Below are 22,054 nucleotides of genomic sequence, written 5' to 3'. Positions count from 1 at the left end.
GCAGGTTTGGTACCAATCCCTCAAGGACCTTCCAAGTTTATATGTATCATGTATCTCTCTCGCCTGCGTTCGAGGAATACAGATCAAGGACCTTCAACCGTTCCCAGTAGTTTAGGTGCCTTATCGTACTTATGTGTGCCGTGAAAGTTCTTTGTACACTCTCCAGGTCTGCAATGTCGCCAGCCTTGAAGGGGGCCGTTAGTGTACAGCAGTATTCCAGCCTAGAGAGCACAAGCGATTTGAAGAGAATCATCATGGACTTGGTGTCCCTAGTTTTGAAGGCTCTCGTTATTCATCCTATCATTTTCCTAGCGGATGAGGTTGATACATGTTGTAGTCTTTGAAGGCGAGATCCTCTGACATTATCACTCCCAGGTCCTTCACATTACTTTCCCGCTCTATTGTATGGTTAGAATTTGTTGTATACCCTGACACATTTTTAATTTCTTCAAGCTTTCCATATCTGAGTAGTTGAAATTTCTCCTCGTTGACCTTCATATTGTTTTGAGTAGCCCATTCGAAGATTTGGTTGATGTCCGCTTGGAGTCTCACGATGTCTTCGATGGAGGTCACTGCCATGGTAATCCGGGTGTCATCCGCAAAAAAAGACACGGGGCTATGGCGTACATCTCTGTCTATGTCAGAAATGAGGATGAGGAATAGAATGGGAGCGAGTACTGTGCCTTGTATAACAGAGCTTTTTACCATGGCTGCCTGGGACTTTACTCTATTTACTATTACTCTTTGTGTTCTATTTGTCAGGAAGTTGTAGATCCATCTACCAACTTTTCCCGTTATTCCTTTATTACGCATTTTGTGTGCTATTACACCATGGTCACACTTGTTAGTTAGTTTAATATGCTTATTATGCACCCCATACCCATCCTGTGGGCGGTAATCAAAAGATTACAGAGGTACATAATTGGTCCAGGGACTGGACTCCAAAGTTTTGATAGCTGAGCAAGTTACAGAGGTAATGAACTCACAATTTACAAAGGTAATGAACTCACAATTTACAAAGGCAATGAACTCCAGGTAGGTCTGGTCACAATCATGACAAGTTACGAAGGTATTTACAGATTACAGAGGTACGTAATGGGTCCAGGGACTGGGCCCCCAAAGTTTTGATAGCTGAACTAGGTACAAAGGTAATGAGCTCACAAGTTACAAAGGCAATGAATTCTGTAAGAATGGTTACTTACGTTTATACACGGCTACAATCATGAACAAATTATAGTGTAATGAGCAATTCACACTTCCACACCCGGTCACAACTGTAATAAGTTATTGGTGCAAATATTGATTGTTGAGTCACACACACACACACACACACACACACACACACACACACACACACACACACACACACACACACACACACACACAATTGGAAGTTGAAGACTCAGATGAATCAAAGGGATGTTAGGAAGTATTTCTTCAGTCATAGAGTAGTCAGGCCATGGAATAGCCTAGAAAGTGATGTGGTGGAGGCAGGAACCATACATAGTTTTAAGGCGAGGTATGATAGAGCTCATGGGGCAGGGAGAGAGAGGACCTAGTAGCAATCAGCGAAGAGGCGGGGCCAGGAGCTGTGACTCGACCCCTGCAACCACAAATAGGTGAGTACAAATAGGTGAGTACACACACACACACACACTCACACTCACACTCACACACTCACACACACACTCACACACACAAACACACACACACACAGACACACACACACAGACACACACACACACACACACACACACACACACACACACAAGCCAAGATGATGGATGTGGTACTTGAAAACCTCATGCATCAACATGTCAGGGACACAACCAGAGAGAGAGGGGAGGATGAGCCAGCAAGACTGGATCTTGTGTTCACCCTGAGCAGTTCAGACATTGAGGACATCACTTACGAGAGACCCCTTGGAGCTAGCGATCATGTGGTTCTGAGTTTTGATTATATAGTAGAGTTACAAGTGGAGAAGGTAACAGGAACTGAAGGGGTCAGGCCAAACTATAAAAGGGGGGACTACACAGGTATGAGAAACTTCCTGCAGAAGGTTCAGTGGGACAGAGAAATGGTAGGAAAATCAGTAAACGAGATGATGGAATATGTGGCAACAAAGTGCAAGGAGGCAGAGGAAAGTTTTGTTCCCAAGGGAAACAGAAATAATAGGAAGACCAAAACGAGTCCTTGGTTTACCCGAAGGTGTAGGGAGGCAAAAACTAAGTGCAACAGAGAATGGAAAAGGTACAGGAGGTATAGGACCCAGGAAAACAAGGAGATTAGTAGAAGAGCCAGAAACGAGTATGCACAGATAAGGAGGGAGGCCCAGCGACAGTATGAAAACAACATAGCATCGAAAGTCAAATCTGACCCGAAACTGCTGTATAGCCACATTAGGAGGAAGACAACAGTCAAGGACCAGGTGATAAGGCTGAGGAAAGAAGGTGGAGAACTCACAAGAAACGATCAAGAGGTATGTGAGGAGCTCAACACGAGATTTAAGGAAGTATTTACAGTAGAGACAGGAAGGACTCTGGGGGGACAGACCAGATGGGGACACCAGCAAGGAATACACCAACAAGTGTTGGACGACATACATACAGATGAGGAGGAGGTGAAGAAACTGCTAAGGGACATCGATACCTCAAAGGCAATGGGACCGGACAACATCTCCCCGTGGGTCCTTAGAGAGGGAGCAGATATGTTGTGCGTGCCACTTACCACAATCTTCAACACGTCCCTGGAAACTGGGCAACTACCTGAGGTATGGAAGACGGCAAATGTAGTTCCCATTTTTAAAAAAAGGAGACAGAAAAGAGGCACTAAACTATAGACCTGTGTCATTGACGTGTATAGTATGCAAAATTATGGAGAAGATTATCAGGAGGAGAGTGGTGGAGCACCTGGAATGGAACAAGAGTATAAATGCCAACCAGCACGGATTCATGGAAGGCAAATCCTGTGTCACAAACCTTCTGGAGTTTTATGATAAAATAACAGAAGTAAGACACGAGAGAGAGGGGTGGGTTGATTGCATCTTCTTGGACTGCAAGAAGGCCTTTGACACAGTTCCTCACAAGAGATTAGTGCAGAAGCTAGAGCATCAGGCGCATATAACAGGAAGGGCACTGCAATGGATCAGAGAATACCTGACAGGGAGACAACAACGAGTCATGGTACGTAATGATGTATCACAGTGGGCACCTGTGACGAGCGGGGTACCACAGGGGTCGGTCCTAGGACCAGTGCTATTTTTGGTATATGTGAACGACATGATGGAAGGGTTAGACTCAGAAGTGTCCTTGTTTGCAGATGATGTGAAGTTAATGAGGAGAATTAAATCTGATGAGGACCAGGCAGGACTTCAAAGAGACCTGGACAGACTGGATACCTGGTCAGGCAAATGGCTTCTCGAATTTAATCCTGCCAAATGCAAAGTCATGAAGATAGGGGAAGGGCACAGAAGACCACAGACCGAGTATAGGCTGGGTGGCCAAAGAATGCAAACCTCACTCAAGGAGAAAGATCTTGGGGTGAGTATAACACCGAGCATGTCTCCGGAAGCACACATCAACCAGATAACTGCTGCAGCATATGGGCGCCTGGCAAACCTGAGAACAGCATTCCGATACCTTAGTAAGGAATCGTTCAAGACACTGTACACCGTGTATGTCAGGCCCATACTGGAGTATGCAGCACCTGTTTGGAACCCGCACTTGATAAAGCACGTCAAGTAACTAGAGAAAGTACAAAGGTTTGCAACAAGGTTAGTTCCAGAGCTAAGGGGAATGTCCTATGAAGAAAGATTAAGGGAAATCGGCCTGACGACACTGGAGGACAGGAGGGTCAGGGGAGACATGATAACGACATATAAAATACTGCGTGGAATAGACAAGGTGGACAAAGACAGGATGTTCCAGGGAGGGGACACAGAAACAAGAGGCCACAATTGGAAATTGAAGACACAAATGAGTCAGAGAGATATTAGGAAGTATTTCTTCAGTCATAGAGTTGTAAGGCAGTGGAATAGCCTAGAAAATGACGTAGTGGAGGCAGGAACCATACACAGTTTTAAGACGAGGTTTGATAAAGCTCATGGAGCGGGGAGAGAGAGGGCCCAGTAGCAACCGGTGAAGAGGCGGGGCCAGGAGCTAAGACTCGACCCCTGCAACCACAAATAGGTGAGTACACACACACGCAACCACAAATAGGTGAGTACACACACAGACACACACAGACACACACAGACACACACAGACACACACACACACACACACATCTGTATTTGGTTTATCCTCTATAGCATCCAGGACCTTATCATAGTGGCCCAGTAGCTGGGACAGGCAGGACCGACCTGCTCTAAACCCGTGTTACCCTGGGTTGTGTAACTGATGGGTATCTAGGTGATTGGCTAACTTGCTTCTTAGAACCCTCTCAAAGATTTTTTGACATGGGATGTTAGTGCTATCGGTTTGTAGTTCTTTGCAATTTGCTTTACTGCTACCTTTGTGGAGTGGGGCTATGTCTGTTGTTTTTAGTGTGTGTGGAATGACCCCTGTGTCCATGCTCCCTCTCCATAAAATGCTGAAGGCACGCGATAGGGGCTTCTTGCAATTCTTGATGAACACGGAGTTCCACGAGTCTGGGTCTGGGGCAGAGTGCATGGGCATGTCATTAATTGCTTCTTCAAAGTCTTGTGGAGTTAGAATAATATCCGAGATTTTTGGGATGATCAAATTTTGGGTTTCGTTCATACAAAGTCAATACAAAGAAAAAATAAGAGTAAGTCAATACAAAGAAAAAAAACTGAGAGTTTGAGTACTTAGGGTTGTAGCAGGATTTTACCTATGTTCCTAATGTGAGTATAGTGAATATTTTGCTTATATCAGATCACTTCTTAGCTATGCTGCATTTCGGCTTATCTTGTACTTCACAGTAAGCTTGGAGAGCTTGAAAAGCTGTAAAATATAGCAATGAGGATCATCCTAGTATATCTATGGTTTGAGTAAAATACCACGAATGAGTCAAGAAATTGATATCTCAACCATCAGAGTTTGATTCACAGAAAGAAATTAATGTTTTTATAATCAGATAAATTCCTTGAATTCGAGCCCTCCAAACTTTCTTCGTCACAGGTGAGCATTCCGTGAAATGGATCACGAAAACTGGAACTGACCTCCGAACATAAGATACACTATCTGTGTCAGGGAAGGCAACAACGACTCTCTCCTGCACCATGGGAGATAACATATTTCCAAATCACTGCTCCTCACTTTTTTCCCAAAAAACTTTTTTACATCAAAATCAAAGCTTTTTCTTGAAGCCAATGCTTGTATTGACATCTTAGTCACACAACACTGTCCTCCACAAATTATGTTTGATGATGGTTGTGTTCACCAGTCCAATGGTGCAGCTGGTAGTGCTGCTGTTGTCATACAGAGTGACGGTTCTCATATAAAAATTGGAGCACGCATCAACAGCTGGGCCTCTACCCATCAAAGTAAATGTTTGATGTACTTCTTCCACTCAAATGTGTCCATGAATCTAAAGTTGATGATTTAATTGCAAATGACTGTTTTTCTTGCATAAATGCTCTTAACTCCATGAATATCAATTGTGACATGTTCATGTCAAAACCTGATACAGGTATAGTTGAACTGTAGACACTGGAGTCAAAGTATATCTTCTGTGGATTCCCTCTCGCATTAGAATTTCAAATGCATGATAGAATTGATGACTGAGCTAAGACGCTTGCCTTCAAGGAGTGAGCAGAGTACAGCTTTGTGTTGTCAATGAGTGGTAAAAGAAAATTAGTACAAAAACAACTTCAATTGAACTTCATTAACTTGAGAGAGAGGCAGACTGACAACAGTCAGTCAAGCTATCATTACTGTCAAACAAAAGAAGCCACATGTCTATGGCAAATAGAACAAAATCAGCATACTTCTGGAAATCACTTCACCTTTGTTCCAGGTACCGCTATCTGTGTTTACACTACCAGCTGCCAGGTACCGCTATCTGTGTTTACACTACCAGCTGCCAGGTACCGCTATCTGTGTTTACACTACCAGCTGCCAGGTACCGCTATCTGTGTTTACACTACCAGCTGCCAGGTACCGCTATCTGTGTTTACACTACCAGCTGCCAGGTACCGCTATCTGTGTTTACACTACCAGCTGCCAGGTACCGCTATCTGTGTTTACACTACCAGCTGCCAGGTACCGCTATCTGTGTTTACACTACCAGCTGCCAGGTACCGCTATCTGTGTTTACACTACCAGCTGCCAGGTACCGCTATCTGTGTTTACACTACCAGCTGCCAGGTACCGCTATCTGTGTTTACACTACCAGCTGCCAGGTACCGCTATCTGTGTTTACACTACCAGCTGCCAGGTACCGCTATCTGTGTTTACACTACCAGCTGCCAGGTACCGCTATCTGTGTTTACACTACCAGCTGCCAGGTACCGCTATCTGTGTTTACACTACCAGCTGCCAGGTACCGCTATCTGTGTTTACACTACCAGCTGCCAGGTACCGCTATCTGTGTTTACACTACCAGCTGCCAGGTACCGCTATCTGTGTTTACACTACCAGCTGCCAGGTACCGCTATCTGTGTTTACACTACCAGCTGCCAGGTACCGCTATCTGTGTTTACACTACCAGCTGCCAGGTACCGCTATCTGTGTTTACACTACCAGCTGCCAGGTACCGCTATCTGTGTTTACACTACCAGCTGCCAGGTACCGCTATCTGTGTTTACACTACCAGCTGCCAGGTACCGCTATCTGTGTTTACACTACCAGCTGCCAGGTACCGCTATCTGTGTTTACACTACCAGCTGCCAGGTACCGCTATCTGTGTTTACACTACCAGCTGATGTAGTAATAATTAAGTGCAAACTTTGTTAAAGGAAATATTATCACACACTGCGTAATTGAGAAGAATGTGAAAAATATTATGAATTCAGAAACAATTCACTCTTAGATAATCAAAAAATTTCGAAGTATTATATCCACGGCTGTGTATTATCAGCCATTTTGTAAAAATCCCTTTGCTTTACATATTTTAAATACTTATTACCACGTAAACATGTTTAAATTCAGTCATGCCTTGTAAAATATAGGTTATTACAAATAAGAATTAAACTCCATTTGCGCTACAATGTAATTTTTTGCGATTAATTCATATGTAAACCAAATGTTTACAGTGAAACATATTAGTGAACAGTATTTAGATGAGGGTAAAGAAGTATTCGTTGATTTATGGATTTGGAAAAAGCATATGTTAGGGTGGACAGGGATACAATGTGACAGATGTTGCAATTGTATGGAATAGTTGGTAGGTTACTGAAAGCAGTTGAGAGATTCTATGAGAAGATAAGAGAGATAAGATAAGATTTTGTTCGGATTTTTAACCCCGGAGGGTTAGCCACCCAGGATAACCCAAGAAAGTCAGTGCGTCATCGAGGACTGTCTAACTTATTTCCATTGGGGTCCTTAATCTTGTCCCCCAGGATGCGACCCACACCAGTCGACTAACACCCAGGTACCTATTTGCTGCTAGGTGAACAGGACAACAGGTGTAAGGAAACGTGTCGAATGTTTCCACCCGCCGGGAATCGAACCCGGGCCCTCCGTGTGTGAAGCGGGAGCTTTAGCCACCAGGCCACCGGGCCACGAGGATAGTTAGGCTCAGGTTAGAGTATGTAGGAGAGAAGGAGATCATTTCCCAGTAAAAGTAGGCCTAAGAAAAGGGATGCGTGATGTCACCATGGTTGTTTAATATATTTTAAGATGGATTATTATTATTATTATAACCAAGGGGGAAGCGCTAAACCCGGAGGATTATACAGCGCCTGGGGGGGGGGATGTGGAAGGCATTCAGGCTTAACTCGGGGAAATTTTTAAGATGGAGCTGTAAGAGAAGTGCAAGCTCGGGTGATGGGAAGAAGTGTGGGATTAAAAGATAGAGAATCTAACATAAAGTGGGAGTTGATGCAGTTGTTTTTTGCTAATGTCACTGTGCTTTTGGGAAATTCTGAAGAGAAGTTGCAAGAGCTAGTGGACGAATTTGGGAAGGTATCTAAAAGAAGGAAATTAAAAGTGAATATAGGAGCTAACAAGGTGATGAGGATAATAAAACATTTAGGTAATGAAAGGCTGGAGATCAGATTGGAGAGAGGCAGCATTGAGGAAGTGAATGTGTTCAGATATCTGGAAGTGGATTTGTCAGCAGATGGGTATATGAAAGACGAGGTAAACCACAGAACTGACGAAGAGAAAAAGGTGAGTGGTGCAGTGTGGAGTCTATGGAGACAAAGAACATTATCCATGGAAGCAAAGAGAGGAATGTATGAGAGTATACTGGTACCAATGCCCTTATATGGGTGTGAAGCATGGGTTGTGAATGTTGCAACGTGGAGAAGGCTGGAAGCAGTGATGTTGTGTCTGAAGGCAATGTGTGGTACGAATTTTATGCAGAGAATCCATATTTTGGAGATTAGGATGTGTGGGGTTTCTAAAAATATTATCCAGAGAGCTGAGGAGGGGTTGAAGTGGTTCGGACATTTAGAGAGGCTGGAACAAAATAAAATGACTTGGAGGGTGTATAAATCTGTAGTGGAAGAAAGGCGGGGTAGGGGTAGTCCTAAGAAAGGTTGGAGGGAGGGGGATAAAGGCGGTTTTGTGAGCAAGGGGCTTGGACTTCCAGCAAGAGTGCGTGAAAGTGTTAGGAGCGAGTGAATGCAAATGGGTTTTATGCCTTGACGTGCAGTTGGAGTGTGAGCAAAGTAACATTCATTAAGGGATTCAGGGAAACTTCTTAGCCGGACTTGAGTCCTGGAGGTGGGATGTACAGTGCCTGCACTCTGATGGAGGGGTGGAGATAAGTTGCGGCTTTTGAATAGTAATATCGGCGCGCCTCTGGCAAAACAGTGATGAAATGAGTGATAATGAAAGTGTTCTTTTCCGGGTCATGCTTAGTGGGAAACTGCCCATGTGTTAAGAATAAATAAATAAATAAATAACTCATTATACTTGTTACAATATTAGTAAGTTGTAAATACATAGTGCATTACCAATGTAACTTATTTTACTATTAAAACTTCTGGGAGCAGTTCCTGGTCCCATTATGTGCTAATCAATGGTTAAAGTTTAGCATCTTTATTATGCGCCCCATACCCATCCTGTGGGCGGTAGTCACCCCATACCCATCCCGTGGGCGGTAGTCACCCTATACCCATCCTGTGGGCGGTAGTCACCCCATACCCATCCCGTGGGCGGTAGTCACCCTATACCCATCCTGTGGGCGGTAGTCACCCCATACCCATCCTGTGGGCGGTAGTCACCCCATACCCATCCTGTGGGCGGTAGTCACCCCATACCCATCCTGTGGGCGGTAGTCACCCCATACCCATCCTGTGGGCGGTAGTCACCCCATACCCATCCTGTGGGCGGTAGTCACCCCATACCCATCCTGTGGGCGGTAGTCACCCCATACTCATCCTGTGGGCGGTAGTCACCCCATACCCATCCTGTGGGCGGTAGTCACCCCATACCCATCCTGTGGGCGGTAGTCACCCCATACTCATCCTGTGGGCGGTAGTCACCCCATACCCATCCTGTGGGCGGTAGTCACCCCATACTCATCCTGTGGGCGGTAGTCACCCCATACCCATTCTGTGGGCGGTAGTCACCCCATACCCATTCTGTGGGCGGTAGTCACCCCATACCCATCCTGTGGGCGGTAGCAAAGAATTACAAAGGTACATAATGGGTCTAGGGACTGGGCCACAAAGTTTTGATACCTGAACAAGTTACAAAGGTAATGAATTATTTACATGTTTATATCTGGTCACAATAGTAATGAGTTATTTACGCAAAAAATTAATAGGTCACACACACAAGTGGTAATGCTCTATTTACAGTGAGTAAAGACAGGGTATTTCTCGAGAATGGTTTGTGGATAAAATTCTTTGACATTTCTTGAGCATTTCTGAGTGAGTTGTCTCTGAATTCATTAATTTTATTGTACTCCAGTACAAAAATCACGCAAGGTGTGACAATTGTCCATCTAGCAAAGTTTACATTTCGTTTGGTCTACATCTGGTGGTGATGATTTAACTTGCCAAAGATACCTGTAACCCAGCCGGAGCCGGGCGGTAGTGACATTCAAGAGTCTGCTTATTTTGTTGGATGCACCATAGACATGTGGCTCCTCCTGCATGTTAGAATGATGATAGTTGGATTGACTGGTGCCAGTCTCCCTGAGTCTTAGGTCAATAAAGTAGGTTGAAATTTTTTTCGTATTATTGTTCTCAAACTGATAACTGACAGCTCAAGATTGTAATCCACTCCCTCTGTGAACGTATATATCTAAGCCAATTCATCAGTTCTATCATACATCTGAAGGCCAATGTGAGACGGAATCCACAGAAGGTGCACTCCGACTCCACTGTCCACAATCCTATCACACTTGTGTCTGGTTTCTGACACAAGCTTGTCACAGTTGAAATTTGAGGAGTTGAGAACATTTATGGATGATAGAGAACCAGTTACAATTAAAGTGCCAAATGGACGCATTTGAGTATAAATTCAATTTGAAGGGTAGAGGAGCAGTTATTGATGCTCTTTATGAGAGTTATTGATGGCTTTTTTTGAGAGCCATCACTCTGTAAGACAACAACAGCACTACCAGCTGCACCAGTAGATTGGTGAACAGAACCAACAACATAAATAATTTGTGATAGTGTGCTGTATTACTAAGTCATCAATACAGCTTAAGGTATTCTCTTATCATTGGGATCATATCACTTCTGCGATGGGTGGGCATATGAATACACTTCACGCCAGTGTGACTGGTCAGGGAATTTCTTTACGTTGACCCCAGGTGAGCAATTTCTCTTGCCTTGGTTGGGGAAGTTAGTGTACAGTATTCCAACCTAGAGAGAACTGGCTATTTGAAAAAAAATCATCATTGGCTTGGCATCTTTAATTTTGAAGGTTCTCATTATCCATTCTATCATTTTCCTAGCAGATGTGGTAGATACATTGTTGGGATCTCTGAAAGTGAAATTTTTTAATATTATCGCTCCCAGGTCCTTCACATTAGCTTGTCGCTCTATTGTGTTGTTGGAATTTGTTTTATATTCCGATCCAGTTTTTATTTCCCCGAGTTTTATATTGCGGAGAAATTTAAATTTGTCCTCATTGAACTTCATAATGTTTTCTGAGGTCCATCTGGTATCGTCAGCAAAGAAGGACACTGTGCTGTGGCTTACATCTCTGTCTGTGTCAGATATGAGGATGGGGAAAAGGATGGGAGTGAGTACTGTACCTTGTGGAACAAAGTTATTCACTGCAGCCGCCTCTGACTTTACTCTGTTTATCATTATTCTTTATGTTCTGTTGGTTGGGAAGTCATAGATCCATCTACCCACGTTTACTGTTATTCCTTTATCACTCAGTTAGTGTGCTATTACACCATGATCGCACTTGCTGAAGGCTTTCACAAACTCTATGTATACTACATCTGCATTTTGTTTGTCCTCAAGTGCATCCAAGACCATGTCATAGTGGTCCATTAGTTATTAGAGGCAGGAGCGACCTGCTCTAAACCCATGCTGTCCTGGGTTGTGCAATTATCTGGTGTCCAGGTAGTTGAGGATCTTGCTTGTTAGAACCCTTTCAAAGATTTTTATGATGTGGGACATTAATACTACTGGTCTGCATTTTTTTAAAATTGCTTTATTACCGCCTTTGTGGAGTGGGGCTATAGCTGTTATTTTTTTGTGAATGTGGGATGACCCCTGTGTATGCCCAGCTGGGTTCACATTTCGTGGCACTATGGTGCTGGCATCTAGTGGCATAGGCCTACTGTTGCATGCAAAGAGTGTGTAATCTTTATTCGGAGCATGTTAACACACTTGCATAGGCTGCCTCACCAACCAGCAAACCAGATGCTAAGGGTCGGTCGATCAGGGCCCCATCATCAGATCAGTGTCTAGGTTCAGCCAATGAAACGGTGGATCTGGCAATTGTAAAGGTGACGTGGTTACCATTCACGTTTTCACCCTTGTCATTTCCATTCAAGAGCTTGTTGAAGCACAGTGGTCTGCTTTCTACTGGCTTAAATTTTGCCTTGATTACCGTGGCGTGCACTAATACCTATTGCTGAACATAGTGTATATAGTGTATATACTACTGTTTATACTTAGTGAAGGATAATATAATTCAAAGTTTTTCTGCTGTGTTTATCTTGCTCACTTTACACCCAGGATAACAGGCCTTTGAGTACCTGGGTTGTAATACTTACCAATCTCAGCCTGCACCATGCTTAATCTGTCTCACTCTGGCAGCTAACTTCACTCAGTCAACAAGGTCTACTCTGTCACTCCTGGGCAAGGCCATCAGGGCCTGAGCAACTTGACCACACTACCTGTATATCAAGAACCCAATTAAACTACATGACACTTCTGAAGCCATATTATTGATCCCTGGCTTGCACAGGACTCAAATCAATTGCAAGACTCGTGCAAGCGGTGGTCGCAGCAAGAAGGAAGGCAGCCGAAGATATTGTCTCCACTTCATCGCCCCATACAAGAAGCATCCATCTCTCTATGAGTTGTCTTGAAGTCGTGTCTGAAATTTCATCATTCAGTCACAGGTTCAGCAGGATGCAGGTCGAAATTTGCAGAATTTTCCTCAAGAAATCTTCATGGCATCACCTGGATCTTTACAGCATCCCACACTGTTCTTCAGTCATGTGTTCAGTGGCACCACTATGATTTTGCTGTTGCTGCTGTTCAGCTCAGCATGGCTATTTCAGCAAGTCAGAAGTGAGTTTGCGTGGTGCTCTGCATCTAGTGTGATTGATTCTCCAAGTGGGTAAGTGGGGTGCAGAAGAAGCGGCAGGATTCTCGTCTCCGTACACTACCCATGCTCATTTCACACCACCATACATCACTACACTCTCACTCCCTCTCTGCTGTTTTTTTTTTATGAATTCAGTGTGAGTTCTTAGCCAGAACTGTGTATCCAAGTGCCCGAGGTCACTCAAAGCCACTTGGATCATGAAGCCACATGTGGATAGGGCCACTTGGATCTACAAGCCATGTGGAGCGAGCCACGTGACTTATCAAGCCAGATGTCCAAAGCCACATGCTGTTGTTTGCTGCCTGGCATCACCATGCGACATCATCTCGCGATGGCATTCACAACGTCTGCCCAATATCACCAACAATGCTGCTTGACGTCACTCTAGGATGTATCCTTGCAATGTGTGTCCAATGTCACCTCGCGACGTCTGCCTGGCGTCACACAGGACGTCTGCCCCGACGTTACCTCACGATGTAACCACACATGATGTCACACCTGATATCACCACATGATGTCACATCGACAGTGTTATAGTTTCACAGTGAGCAATTTGTTGCAGTATTGTCAAGGACTGAAAGAAGATATGTCACGTGTTAATTCCTCTCAGTCAGTGTTCCTCACTAGTGTTCTCATATGTTCGTGAATGCCTAGTGTCGATGTTTGCACAGAAAAGCATCTTTTGCTAGTGCAAGCCATCCAGTAGCCACATGTGCAGTGCAGGGTGTATGCAGTTTTGTGTGTGTCCCGATGTGTGTTCTGAGCCCAGATGTGTTTGTAGACCACAATGTGGTCTGAGCCCAGACCATTGGTAACACCCTCGTGTTACATGTCACTGCACTGTGACCATTTGACAATTGACACCAGTCAGTCTAGGCATCAGTTTATGAGCATCTGAGCCCCCATGTACAGAAAACTCTTAAGCTCTCCATTCGTAGATGCCATGCCAGAGTCGTACCTACTACGACTTCCCGTTGAGACTCGTTTCACTCACCTCCTGACCATCAGTGTGTAGTTATGTGTAGAAAACTAGTGTGAGGATGCTTAGACTAACCTTTGCTATGACTCCAACTGTCAAGAGGATGACATCGTCAAGCCACAGTAGCCCTGTTAGCAGGCAACTGTCTAACTCATGTCACAGCTTCAGTGAGCAGCCTGCACAAAATATGATGTCACTTTGACTGCTAGCCCGCTCACTTCAGTTATGGTGTATGCTGATACAACTCCCATATGTTTTGCCTGAGTCGTCCCTGCTGTGACTCATTCCATTCTCACCGGTAGTGACAGCCCCATCGACAGTACCAGTCGAGAAATGTCCTCCTGAGTTGCTTTTCAGAAGAATGCCTGCCCAGTTGCCAAGTACTGACAATGCCTCACTCGAGGGCACCAGCAGGATGTGCCCTAGGTTGAGTGAACCCTGCAGCAACTACTCCACAATGACTGCTCCACCATTCCAGATGAGACCGTACCATAGCACAGCTGCAGTGATGTTTCCCCCATGTTGCAGTATCTGGCCAAACGCAGGAAGACATGCAGTGATGTTATTGCTGTTCTTGCTGTTAAACAGTGGTTTAGTGCCGATGGGAGTAGTGTAGGTAGCAAAGATGCGGCCGTAACAAACTGTACATCAGCAAGCTGTGCAGCAGACACAACCACAACAAACAGTGCAACAGGTTATACAAGAGCAGCCCCAGTAGGTGCAAGAGGAACAGGTACAGCAACTACATCAGTCAGAGGAGAGTGTAGGTGGAGGGCATCACACTCAACAGCACCAGCAGCAGGAGTCCTCACCTACTACACTAGAAGAACTACAACAAGCATTGTCATCTGGCCAGGCTATCCTTCAGACTGCTGACTATGGTTCAGAACAGACCCTCCAAATGGTTGAGGGGCAGTGTGTAGTTACTGGATCTGGTCAGACTTATGCTGCAGTGCAAGAAGGCGACAACATCAGTTTTGTGCCGGCTGAAATGGTTCAAGGAGACCTGGGAGCTGCAGTAAATGGAGGCCAGGTTGTTGAAGGACTAGACCCAGTTGAGCAGGTGTTGACACAGATGGAAGGCCAAGTACTTACACACAACCAAGAAACAAGTGGTGTGCCAGTAACATCAAGTGGTGCAGTTGTTGGGGATACAGGTGCACTAGAAACCATGAGTGTCGTAGGGTCCCTGGTCAAGCTTGGTGAAAAGCAGCCCACAGAAAATGAGAATGGCGCTAGTGAAGAGGCAACTGAAGTGGGACCTGGCATGCCAAGCCTTGATGGAGATGGGTCAGATGACCGAGCTGAGGTTGGTGCATCTATACCTTGCCTGGGAGATGTAGCAGAGGAAGACGAAGCAGGTGTTATCTCTGCCACCACAGATGGAGTAGACGCAGAAGGTGTAGGTGATGAAGACGTAGACGAAGTTACAGATGGCACCGCAGGAGAAGATACTGGGAAACGCCGCAGACAACCTTCACAGAAGATGATTGAGGCTATGGGCATGCTGAAGAGGAAAGTTCCAGAATCTCCCACTCAAGTTGGGAGAGGTAAAAAAATGAAAATCTAAATACTGCATCTTTTGTTTCTGTAGTGTTGTTTAGAGTAAGTTCAGACTGTTGGGAAATCCTTGAAGGCAGCGGATGTGTACAACACATGAATCTCACTTGTCATAGCTTAACCAAAATTCCTTGAACTCTTGATCCTGTGCTATTAGAGCCTCTTTATTATATTGGATTTGCCTGTGTGCACCTTCCTTGTACAGTATTTCCTGTAAGTCATTTGTACATATTTGTTTATCTCAAGATATGTTTAAAATTTCTGACATAAGTAAGCATGGCATATTTCAGCTATGAATAGATACCAAATATTTTTGTGTGTTTAATTTTTTTGAGTGGCATTTGTCACATAAATTACAAATACCCTTTTCTCTGGGTGTTAAAAGGTGTTTTGCTGCTGATATCTGAAAAAAAAATTCTGTCTTGTTTATCCCACCGCTGCCACCACTGTTATTGCTGTTCTTGCTGTTGAACAGCGGTTTAGTGCCGATGGGGGTAGCGTAGGTAGCAAAGATACGGCCGTGGACTAGTTTGGCTTTAATTGGATAGGAGTGAGTACACGACGGGCAAGGTGAGGAAATGACCGATAGCCAGTCCGTGGAGGGGAGCAGTTGAACCTCTCGAGTCAGTAGGCCGTGGAGTGAGAGCGAGTGGGTCCAGCGTCCCACTGACTTGGGCAGGCCTAGAGAGGGCAGCACCTGAGTGCCGTGGAATATGAAACTAGCAGACAGAAATGGCTGTCTACAGTGATGCCCGCCGAGGCTCACTGCCTTGGACCACGATATTTAGCACATTCCACTTTTTTTCTTCCCTCCGTGAAGGAAGTTTTTTTTGTCCATGTCCACAGGTATATATATGTTTTTATTCTGTGTTCTGTGCCCTGTTCCTGAGAGAGCCCGAATTTTTATTTTGTCAATCATGGTCGAGGATGACCATGGGTAGGTGGCCAAAAGATGTATGCCCAGTTGGGTTCATATTTCGTGGCACTGTGGTGGTGACACCACCTAGTGGCATAGGCCTACCAATCTCAGCCTGTGCCATACTTACCCTGCCACACTCTGGCAGCCGATTTCACTCAGTCAACAAGGTCTATTCCATCACTCTCTCTCACAGGCATGGCCCTTAGGGCCTGCACAACTTAAACACACTGCTTGTGTACCAAGAACCCAACAAAACTACACGATGCCTCCGTAGCCTTATTATTGATCCCCGGCTTGCACAGGACTTAAAAACCAATTGTAATTCCTGTGACTATGTTTCCTCTCCATAGAATATTTAAGTCATGTGAAAGGGGTTTCTTGCAATTCTTGATGAATATGGAATTCCACGAGTCTGGGCCAGGGGCCCAGAATTAACCAAACCTTAAGTCCCAGTCATAAAAAAATATTTATTGTCGACCTATAGTCTGATTAATGGCACACTAAATGCTGAGTTATATTAGGACTTCAGTAGCTCACTCGTTTCTCTGCTGTCATCTGTGTAAGTCCCATCTCATTTAAGCAAGGGTCCAATACTGAATGTGGTTTTTGCCTTGATTTGGCTTAAGAATAGAAATATTTTGGGTTTCTTTCAATTTCATTTATTTCTTTAAGTTCTTCCTGTGTTTCTTGGCTCCTGTATGATTCCTTAAGCTTGATTTTGATATTTTCTATTTCTCTGGCCAGTTCCTCCTTCTGTATTCCAGATATACTGGCCCCTTTGAGCAGCTCTGTGATTCTTCACCTTTGCCTGTAGAGGGAGCATCTCTCTCTTTCTGGTTTACATCTCTTCTTTTTTTCTCTGGGGAATGTGCCTTGAACATACCTCAAGTGCCACAGAGTTAATTCTTTCCAGGCAAAGCTTCAGATCAGTGTTGTTTAGGATATCTTCCCAGGTTGCTTTATTTAGGACATCGCTAATTTGATCCCACTGGATGTTTTTGATATTGAAATTGAATTTGATGAAGGCACCTTCATAACGGATCTCATTTTGCTGGTCAGGAGCCCTGCACATACATGTCTGTGCATCGATTATGTTGTGATTTGAGTGTATTGACTTTGATACTGCTATTTTTCGTATTTTCCAGACAGTTATCAATTTTCAGGAGCGTACTCCGGTAAGCTGTCCTAATATACAAGTACAGTTAGAAATAGAAATACAAATAGCTAGAGCTTCATTTAAGGAGGTTATTAATAGAGTATTCAAGAGGTTGCTAGTAGAATTACAGTAAATCAACCATTCAAATCATTATGAAGCTCTGTGTAGTCTGCAATCAATCAAACAAACGGGCTTCCACATGGATAAATTGTCATTTTTGTGGAAATTGGTGTCACGCCCCTTGTGCAGATATCCAAGAACTAGCTACAAGCAGTATTAAAACAAGGAAGTGTTTTTGGGTATGCCCAAATGAGATAAATCTGTGGACTAAAATCACAAGGGTATTAAAAGAGGATAACATCAAAGCTGCTTTCATAGACAACCTGGAAGCTTTCTACAACAGATGGGAACATAAAAAGTCTGGACTGAATGGTACTGCCCTTGATACTGGCCATGTAGTCAGAAACTGTAAGGCTGGAGGTAATGTCCTGGTAGTTAGTAAATGTGGGGCTGATAGTGCTGTCCTGGAAGACAGTAATGGTGAAGCTGGAGGTGCTGTCCTGGGAGACAGTAATGGTGAAGCTGGAGGTGTTGTCCTGGGAGACAGTAATGGTGAAGCTGGAGGTGCTGTCTTGGGAGACAGTAATGGTGAAGCTGGAGATTTTGTCCAGGTAGTCGGGAATTATACGCAGGAAGGAATGCATATAAATGACCTCATAGGGGACAGGAGCCGTAGTGGGGAAATAAGTGTAGTCAAAGATAAGATAAAACCAATATTGCAAACTAGAAATACCACAGGAAATAGCAAACAAGAGGACTCCACTAGCAATAGTGAGGATATATTACCAAAAACAACGGGTGGGAGCTCCATTGTTGGTGCTAGGGAGGATAGGAATAAGATAGGTAAACATGCACCAACAGGGAATACAGTCACAGAAACCCAAGGCAAACGGAAACCAAGCCTGTGCACATACTATGCACTTGGTATCTGCAGACATGGGAAATCTGGAAAAACAGATGGGATGTGCAACTATGACCACCCTAGAAAATGCCGTGCCCATATGACAACAGGAAAATGCAAACTCTCTTCCTGTAAGCTTTTTCACCCTGAAATGTGTACCTCTTCAGTACAGGAAAGACTGTGCTATAACTTAAATTGCCAGGCACACCATCTTAAGGGGACAAAAAGATACAAAACATCCAGGCCATGGGAAAACCTGGGTAGCCACAGCCACTCAAGAGTGAGAGTTTTTTTAGTGCCAGGAAGGAAAAAAAAAACTGGCAGGAAATGGCAGAAATCGTACACCAAATCCAGTCATTCCTGGAGTGGAAGCACAGTCGATGGCCTCCACTCCAAACCAACAGATACAGATACTAATGCCAGAAAAAAAATACCCCCCCCCCAGTACCAATAATATCACCAGTCCGATGACATTCTTCTTTGCAAATATACAGGGTCTAAAGCCAGCAACAAACAACAAAATACCTTTCATCCGTGGACTGCTTGCAGAGGCAAAGGCAATGTTCGCGGCTTTCACTGAGACCCACATGAAGGATCACTTGGACAACGAAATATGGATCCCAGGTTACAACCTATACAGATGTGACAGAGTGAACAGGCAATAGGGAGGGGTTGACCTGTACATTGCAGAGTCCCTTGTTTGCACAGAACTGCTTAATGCCTCAAATGATGTAGTGGAAGTTTTAGCAGTAAAGATCGAGAACCAAAACCTAGTCATTGTGGTAGTCTACAAGCCTCCGGACGCAACATCCCAGCAATTCCAGGAACAGCTGTTAAAAATTGACCACTGTCTAGAAAATCTTCCAGCTCCTGCACCCAACATCTTGCTCCTGGGGGATTTCAACTTAAGGCACCTAAAATGGAGGAATATAGCAAATAATATTGTTGCAGTAATAACACCAGGAGGCAGCTCTGATGAAAACTCACACTCACACGAGCTTTTAAATCTCTGCACAAAATTCAATTTAAACCAGCAAATAATAGAGCCTACTAGACTGGAGAATACACTAGACCTCATCTTCACTAACAATGATGATCTGATAAGAAATGTCACCATATCAATTGAGGTTCAGACATGTATGCGCGGAGCCCCAGACCGACATAACGAGGGAGCATTCACCAAATTCAACTTCAATAACAAAAACATAAAGTGGGACCAAGTAAACCAAGTCCTAACCGATATAAGCTGGGAAGATATACTAAGCAACACAGACCCCAACTTATGCCTAGAACAGATTAACATGGTGGCACTCGATGTATGCACAAGGCTTATTCCTCTAAGAAAAAGGAGGAGTAGATGTAAAATAGAAAGAGACAGGCGCTCCCTTTACAGGCGACGGAAAAGAATAACAGAGCGGCTAAAAGAGGTCAATATATCTGAAATGCGTAGGGAGACACTGGTCAGAGAAATAGGAAGCATCGAACTTAAGCTAAAGGAATCTTATAGGAGTCAGGAATCGCGGGAAGAACTAAAAGCCATAAATGAAATCGAAAGAAACCCAAAGTATTTCTTCTCCTATGCCAAATCAAAGTCGAGAACAACGTCCAGTATTGGGCCCCTACTTAAACAAGATGGGTCCTACACAGATGACAGCAAGGAAATGAGTGAGCTACTCAAGTCCCAATATGACTCAGTTTTTAGCAAGCCGCTAACCAGACTGAGAGTCGAAGATCAAAATGAATTTTTTATGAGAGAGCCACAGAATTTGGTTAACACAAGCCTATCTGATGTCATCCTGACGCCAAATGACTTCGAACAGGCGATAAATGACATGCCCATGCACTCTGCCCCAGGGCCAGACTCACGGAACTCCGTGTTCATCAAGAACTGCAAGAAGCCCCTATCACGAGCCTTTACCATCCTATGGAGAGGGAGCACGGACACGGGGATCGTCCCACAGTTACTAAAAACAACAGACATAGCCCCACTCCACAAAGGGGGCAGTAAAGCAACAACAAAGAACTACAGACCGATAGCAATAACATCCCATATCATAAAAATCTTTGAAAGGGTCCTAAGAAGCAAGATCACCACCCATCTAGAAACCCATCAGTTACACAACCCAGGGCAACATGGGTTTAGAACAGATGTAATATATACAGACATTGCAAAAGCCTTCGACAAGTGTGACCATGGCGTAATAGCGCACAAAATGCGTGCTGAAGGAATAACAGGAAAAGTCGGTCGATGGATCTATACACAAATAACCCGCACATAAAAGACATCTATAATTTCCTCACTAACAGAACACAGAGAGTAGTAGTCAACAGAGTTAAGTCCGAGGCAGCTACGGTGGAAAGCTCTGTTCCACAAGGCACAGTACTCGCTCCCATCTTGTTCCTCATCCTCATATCTGACATAGACAAGGATATCAGCCACAGCACCGTGTCTTCCTTTGCAGATGACACTCGAATCTGCATGACAGTGTCTTCCATTGCAGACACTGCAAGGCTCCAGGCGGACATCAACCAAATCTTTCAGTGGACTGCAGAAAACAATATGAAGTTCAACGATGAGAAATTTCAATTACTCAGATATGGTAAACACGAGGAAATTAAATCTTCATCAGAGTACAAAACAAATTCTGGCCACAAAATAGAGCGAAACACCAACGTCAAAGACCTGGGAGTGATCATGTCGGAGGATCTCACCTTCAAGGACCATAACATTGTATCAATAGCATCTGCTAGAAAAATGATAGGATGGATAATGAGAACCTTCAAAACTAGGGATGCCAAGCCCATGATGACACTCTTCAGGTCACTTGTTCTATCTAGGCTGGAATATTGCTGCACACTAACAGCACCTTTCAAGGCAGGTGAAATTGCTGACCTAGAAAATGTACAGAGAACCTTCACGGCGCGCGTAACGGAGATAAAACACCTCAATTACTGGAAGCGCTTGAGGTTCCTGAACCTGTATTCCCTGGAACGCAGGCGGGAGAGATACATGATTATATCCACCTGGAAAATCCTAGAGGGACTAGTACCGAACTTGCACACGAAAATAACTCTCTACGAAAGCAAAAGACTTGGCAGACGATGCAACATCCCCCCAATGAAAAGCAGGGGTGTCACTAGCACGTTAAGAGACCATACAGTAAGTGTCAGGGGCCCGAGACTGTTCAACTGCCTCCCAGCATACATAAGGGGGATTACCAACAGACTCCTGGCAGTCTTCAAGCTGGCACTGGACAAACACCTAAAGTCGGTTCCTGACCAGCCGGGCTGTGGCTCGTACGTTGGTTTGCGTGCAGCCAGCAGTAACAGCTTTGTTGATCAGGCTCTGATCCGCCAGGAGGCCTGGTCACGGACCGGGCCGGTGGGGCGTTGACCCCCGGAACTCTCTCCAGGTAAACTCCAGGTAAACTCCAGTGGCTTGTGTACATTCCACAATGAGAGTCTTTACTGCCAAAACATCAACTACATAATTTGTGTTTAGTAACTCTGAGCAAATGAATGATTCTGTGACATACAGGCCAACCACCTCTTCCCCTTGTTGCCTGTTCTTTCTGTCATATCTGAATAAGTTGTACCT

The 22,054-nt window shown here is 44.4% G+C and overlaps 1 protein-coding gene across 1 annotated transcript in view; it reads left to right on the top strand.

Moving 5' to 3' along the window:
* LOC128689604 (uncharacterized) overlaps positions 1 to 15,741 on the top strand; it is a 95,133-nt gene extending 79,392 nt beyond the window's left edge. Inside the window, 1 exon segment of the mRNA XM_070087680.1 lies at positions 14,477 to 15,741. Within this exon segment, the coding sequence (XP_069943781.1) occupies positions 14,477 to 15,430 (954 nt within the window). The 3' untranslated portion in view covers positions 15,431 to 15,741.
* Positions 15,742 to 22,054: the final 6,313 nt, after the last annotated feature.

This window comes from Cherax quadricarinatus, chromosome 22 (assembly GCF_038502225.1).
Source record: "Cherax quadricarinatus isolate ZL_2023a chromosome 22, ASM3850222v1, whole genome shotgun sequence".
Classification (NCBI taxonomy): Eukaryota; Metazoa; Arthropoda; class Malacostraca; order Decapoda; family Parastacidae; genus Cherax; species Cherax quadricarinatus.
The sequence above is the reverse complement of the archived record's forward strand: the minus strand, read 5'-3'. Positions and strand labels throughout refer to the sequence as shown.